Here is a 6,073-nt window from a genome sequence, read left to right on the forward strand (position 1 = left end):
ACACACACACACACACACACACACACACACACACACACACACACACAATAACCAAAAGAAAATAAACAGCCTTAGTCATGCAAGAAAACAACAATAAGCGTCAATTAGACCAATTACATATAATAACTAGAGTTGCTACGTTACTGATACCAGTACCAGATACAGCCCAAAATGCTGGTTCAGGTATCAACGTGTACGTGAATCAATGCACCAATCCGATATAAAGCTATCATTTCAATTATCAGCTAATTTACGCTTCATAGGAACAACAACAACAATACGTGTGTCCAGTTTAATAGTTTTTTAACGCACTGGAATTAGATCGGTATTCGGTATTGGCAAATACGCTAGTTCATCAAAATCCGTATCGGAACATCTCTGTTGTAGTCGTAGTGTCGGTTACACACTCTGCTGGAGTAGAACACGGTACAGCAGGGACGTCTGCAACGAGGCTCTCAACCAACAGGTCTAAGGAAACCTAGTCTAACGACGCCTCTAAGCGCTGCTCTTTGTAATCTCCCAGATATCACAAGTTAATGTGGACTGAGGCAACGATTTATCATTTTGAAAACTTGTTTTTAAATAAAGTTCACAGGATGCATTTCTTTCCTCACATCACATTGTGGTAACTCATTAGAGATCTTGACATCTTATTTGCCGGCTGGTCGGTCGTTTGAGTGCGCTCAACTCATAATTACATTTCTGACCGCACTTGAAGGCAACATGCAATGATACATGAAATGTTAAGCTTTTAAGTCAATGTGAGAGTTACTCAGAACACTGTGAGAACATAGGTGAGCAGGAATTTAAATGAATGTTAAAAGTTAACGTGGAAATCTCTCTTTGATCTCCCTCTGAGGGAGGTGTTTCTATTCTCCACTTTCATCTCATGCTCAGAGAAACACTGATGTGCCGCTCACCAACAGACAGGACAAACCACCATGATATCACAGCAAAGATTAAACACCGAGCCAACCTGCATGAACAACACACACACACACACACACACACACACACACACACACACACACACACACACACACACACACACACACACACACACACACACACACACACACACACACACACACACGGAAAAAAGGGCAAAGGCAAGAGATTAGCCCTACTTAGAGAAAAGGTTTCCATGGCAGCATCCTCAAGTTGATCCCAAACGGAGCTCTTATCGCGGCCTGGAAGAGTTTCCCAGGAGGAGCAGCAGGAGGGAAGAGAAGCAGCGAGAGCAGGAGGGGGTTAGGCCAAGAGGTGAGTGGGTTTAATGGCAAAAACAAGAGCAGAGAGAGCCCAGAACCACGTCCCAGGAACGGAGACCAGGACGAACAAAGACACTCATGTACTCCGGCTACCGAGTGCTTTATAGCCTCTAGCTTTGTGCTGATGTATGTTAACGATCTGTTCAACTGTAATATAGAAGTTAAGTTAAAGACTGTAGTTTAACTTGAGTCAAACTAATTCATTTGTGTTTTGTGCAGATCTCTGTTAGCTGTGTCCAAGTGCATTTAAACCTCTCAGACAACAGTTACACACATTTTCACAACTCTACTCTTTAAATACACACGTGTTACTTTAATAACATACTTGTCTTAATGTACTCTGTTTGTCATATTTTATTGTACATTTTCATATTTTCTATTTTTAAATGATGTCTTTTATGTTCATTGTCATGCACAAATCACTAAGTCAAATTCGTTGTTTGTGTAACAACTTGACAATAAACTGATTCAGTGAATAAATACAACTTCCCTTTTCAATCAGTAGTGTTTACTCATCTCTGTGTAAACTTACATTATGCAACATCAGCACACAAACATCAGGGTATAACCTTCCACCTTCATAGATGCTTTGTTCACCGTTCCATAAGAAATAATAATAATTACACCACTTCTAGGTCATCACACGTCTCACTTCCGTTTGTTTTTTCTCTTTAAAATAACATTTATTCGTAATAGTTCAGTGGCAAAGCAAGAGCTTGCACAAGTAGTAGTAAAAGAAATTAAACACCTAGAAACTTTACACTAGAGGAAGTACCTTAGATAATGTTAGTGAAGCAGTGCTTTCAAGAGCACAGGGAGGAAAGGTTTTCTTGAATGATCAGAATAAATGTCAGCCGCTCGACTCGTGTTGAACTGGAGGACGAGCTGTAGCTCAACATACCCAGCAGGCCTTCACAAAGGTAGATCCTCATGCTGATGTCCTCCATGGGCTGAGCAGGCGGCCCCTTCGCCATCGCAAGCGTGTGATCTTTTGCACTTGGCTTCAGAGTGTGAGGCTTTCCCTGTGGGAACAGGACACGGTTTGTCACGTTTGTAAACTAACAGCTAGAACAATGACCCCCAAAAAATACACAGGCTCACGTATTTTGAGTATTAACGCATCTGTTTTTTTCTGTTGTTTATGGTCTTACATCAGGCAGAGGTAAGTTGAAGAAGAATGTGATTTTTCACACGTTTTTCTGAAGTCGAGGTTCACTTTGAGTGTTTTGAAATGTGAACAAATGTTGCTCATTCAACCAGTAAACCACCATTTGAGCATTCTTGGCAAAAGAAAATGATTGTGATTCCAGAAAGGGTATTGAACTCTTTCTCTCATGTTCATGCGTTTTGTTTTAAAAGGTGGAAAACTAGTCCGCTATCATCCAGCTTTTCTAGTGCGCATGGGAACCCTGTAATCCCATCGACTCCAACTCAAAGCCAATACGTTCAAAATAAAATTGTCTTATGTTCAAAGTAAGAAAAGTTTAATCTACTTATAGTGACTTTTAAACTTACAAAAACAGCGCTGGTGGCTGGATTGGTTTCGATCTCGCTGTCAGAGAGAGTCCCTCTGGACTGAGTTAGATGAGCAGTGTTCCTCCCCCCGAGGCCGTCTCCAGCTGTGCTGCTCAGGTCACTGTCAGCACCCAGAGTCTCTCCAGAGCTGTTGCTTATCTAGAACATATGAAATAAGGTGTAAGAACAATACATGAGCGACGTTTCAGGTGCAGAAGGTTTGGTATAAAAGCAGCTTTTAATTTAAAAAATGATAAAGTATTATTCTCCATCAGCTGGATCTCCTGCTCTTCACTGAAGTTCTTTTGTGAATTTCATTTTTTAATCTGGAAAGCACTTTGTGCTTCCGGTTGAAAAGTGCTTTATAAAGAAAGTTATTATTACTGTCACTATTATTAATATATTTGGTATTAGTATTACTAGCTGGTCAGTAGAGTTTAAGCATTTCATATGGCGATATAAGCAATAATCCGTAACCTACAATCGATCAATTTATTCACAGTTTTTAAAAGGGAAAAGAGAAAAGGACAAAATAAGCTTAAAACGGTTTGGACGTAAAACATCGTCCTGTAATCTGCAGCTGGTATTGTGAGGTTCAGTGCAGCTGGAATAGATAGAAGTGCAGCACAAAGTGCGTAACATCCGAGTTGGCCGTGCCCTACCACTGTGCTGGCCTCAGAGTCCTGGCTGGTGCTTCTCGTCAGGATCGGTGGCTCCGAGCTCGTTACCGACTCTGTGTCACTCTTCTGCCAACCCAAAGGGATGAAAAAAAAAAAATAGGTGAGGATACATCGGTATACTTTAGTGTAAGGACAGTAAACATGTGCTGCACATGTGGTGAATCACATCCAGTTATTTTACAAAGGTCTTACATGCATACATATAATTCAGCAACAAGTTGTCACACTGAAATGCTCCAGGAACAGACCTGAGATCCAGACGTGACACCGAGGCCACTGTCAGCGCTGATCTGGGATTTCTTCTCCTCGGCGTCGGTCACCTGGGGGCGCTGCTGCTTCGCTCCGTCGGACCCTGAAGGACAGACCACGACTATCAGCACGACTTCATGAACGGGGACGACATCATCTTCTTGCCTTACCGAGAGTCGCCTCACTCAAAGCCACCACAGCACAGCAACACTGACGCTACGTCCATCTGAAGTGCCAAAGCTTCTGTTTAAACACGGCATTACACAGCGAAGCATAAACTGCCTTATTCACGTGTGTCAACTGATTTTAAATGCAAAGACTCAGAGCCTGAAGCTGCCACTAGCTAAAATACAGTGACTAGAACACATCTAATCTAAAAAGAGGTATGAAAACACGTTTTGTTCAAATGTTATCACAACTTTCTCTATACAACTGAGCAGCAACAGATGAAGGGTTTAAAGGTCAGACAGGGAGGTTACAAGCAGAGAGCGCTGGGAAAAAAAAATTACAAATGAAAACAAAAAACTGCAAGAGCGCGACATTAATTCTCAAGTCAATGCTGCAGATGTGGCCCAAGTTACAACAAAAACAACCATCAGACACAAGCAGTTATGCATGCAGACAAACTGGTGGACGGAAACGGAGACGTGTTCTGTTTGTGCGTTATTCATCACCTCGGGAGATGCAGACGTGCTGACGAGTCGATCGTTACACTTCCTGGTTTTTGTGTCACTTAACTTTTGTAAACCATGAATTAATTAAATAAGTGTGCTAACAGCTGTGAAATAATGTGTGTAAATACACAACTTACAGCCACTTGAGACTGGAAAAAAACAAGTTAAAAGTGCGGAAAAAGGGGCAGCAGGTGATTATTTCTGCTCATGAAAAAAACGACAAAAAAACCACTGGAAAATAAAATTAAACATTTCTTGAGCTCGACTTAAATATTAAAATTCACATAAGTCAACAACTTTAGAAAAAAAAAAAATCTAATTGCAATTGTTTTCACTAATATTAATATATGACTTGCGATATTGGAGGGACAGTGATTTTTGTGGGGATCTGTACCAAACAAAGAATATAACGAGTAGATTATCTCTGCAATGCGACAATATTTAAATGGTGCACATTTGAAAATTGCAGGACGGCATTTTGCTATTTTGATAAAATGTTGACTAATTGTTCAGCCCTAGACCCTGAGACGGATATCCATATCAGTATTGTTATTTTAAAATGATATAGAATTAAATAATGCATGGAACTAAAAATGGTAGGCAGTGACAAATAAGAGTTAATAAATACCTTGCACCATCTATTCGGTTAACAAAGCTGAGATCATTACAAACTGTGTTATAGTAAAACTAGCCCATACTGTAATAAATCCTTCTGGAAGAACCGTAAAGGGAAAAACGAACCAAACACACCAAGTCTGGATTAAACACAACATGAGCGAGAACAAGGGTTTCATTTCTCACAGTGCTAAATGATGTGACCCTCAATTAAAATACAGCAGATTTAATACCACTCGAGGATATCAACTATACTGCATTATGAGAAACCCAGAGTCATGAGCAGGAGGTACAGAGCTAGAACATCAGAGTCTCGGCTGAAGTTACCCCGATCCACATCTTATTTATAGAACAGAATGAATCCAATCCAAGCCTATATTTGATCTGCTATCCAGTCACACATTGTTATTAGGAGCCTTATTATTTATTCATGGGTAAAGACACTGGTGAGTTTGAAAAGGTGGAGAGAACGGGGTGGAAAAAGGTCAACAGCTTAACACCCCAATCTTTTATTTATTCTTTCGTGTGTGAAAAGTCTCTTACTCTGTGGTTTTTCCATAGCTTTTTGCTTATCCTGGTGCTTGCTCCACAATTCTACCCAAGATGCATTGCAAGCAAGGAGAGAAAGACAGAGAGAGAGTCAGAGAGCTGGTTGAAAAGGCATGTATGGGGGATGAGCATTAAAATCAAAACAAAAACAAAGTAAGCACTGAGGATCTGTCATTGTTGAATGGAGGCGTTTTGTAATGTTTGCATGTAGCTGTGCTTCAATCTGGACAAAATGAAAAAGGATTTCGCTGTCAAGTTGGATCCACCGTGTGCAACAGCTACTACGGTAACATTACAACACACCCAGAGCTCCCGGCCCAAAGTCCTGGAGAGCCACACAGTGACGTCAGGATGAGCTGCGGCTCTGATCGCAGGCCACCGACCGCATTTGTCTGGCTCTCCAGAGCAAAAAGGGCGAGCGAGCGGGAGATGTTTGATTCGGAAAAGAGCGTGGGATGGGGGGCGGGGCGGGGGGGGGGGGGGGGGGTAGTGAGGGTGTTGTAATGTTACCGTAGTAGCT

General features: G+C 41.3%; 1 protein-coding gene across 1 annotated transcript in view; it reads right to left on the bottom strand.

Moving 5' to 3' along the window:
* The window catches only part of madd (MAP-kinase activating death domain), a 45,561-nt gene that overhangs the window by 10,625 nt on the left and 28,863 nt on the right, over positions 1-6,073 (bottom strand). Inside the window, exons 20-25 of the mRNA XM_031848774.1 lie at positions 5,548-5,601; positions 3,715-3,818; positions 3,449-3,532; positions 2,787-2,945; positions 2,173-2,293; positions 1,128-1,190 (exon numbers count right to left, since the gene is read on the bottom strand). Of these exons, the coding sequence (XP_031704634.1) occupies positions 1,128-1,190; positions 2,173-2,293; positions 2,787-2,945; positions 3,449-3,532; positions 3,715-3,818; positions 5,548-5,601 (585 nt within the window). The remainder of the gene's footprint in view (positions 1-1,127; positions 1,191-2,172; positions 2,294-2,786; positions 2,946-3,448; positions 3,533-3,714; positions 3,819-5,547; positions 5,602-6,073) is intronic.

This window comes from Anarrhichthys ocellatus, unplaced genomic scaffold (assembly GCF_004355925.1).
Source record: "Anarrhichthys ocellatus isolate YVR2014 unplaced genomic scaffold, GSC_Weel_1.0 scaffold8, whole genome shotgun sequence".
NCBI lineage: Eukaryota > Metazoa > Chordata > Actinopteri > Perciformes > Anarhichadidae > Anarrhichthys > Anarrhichthys ocellatus.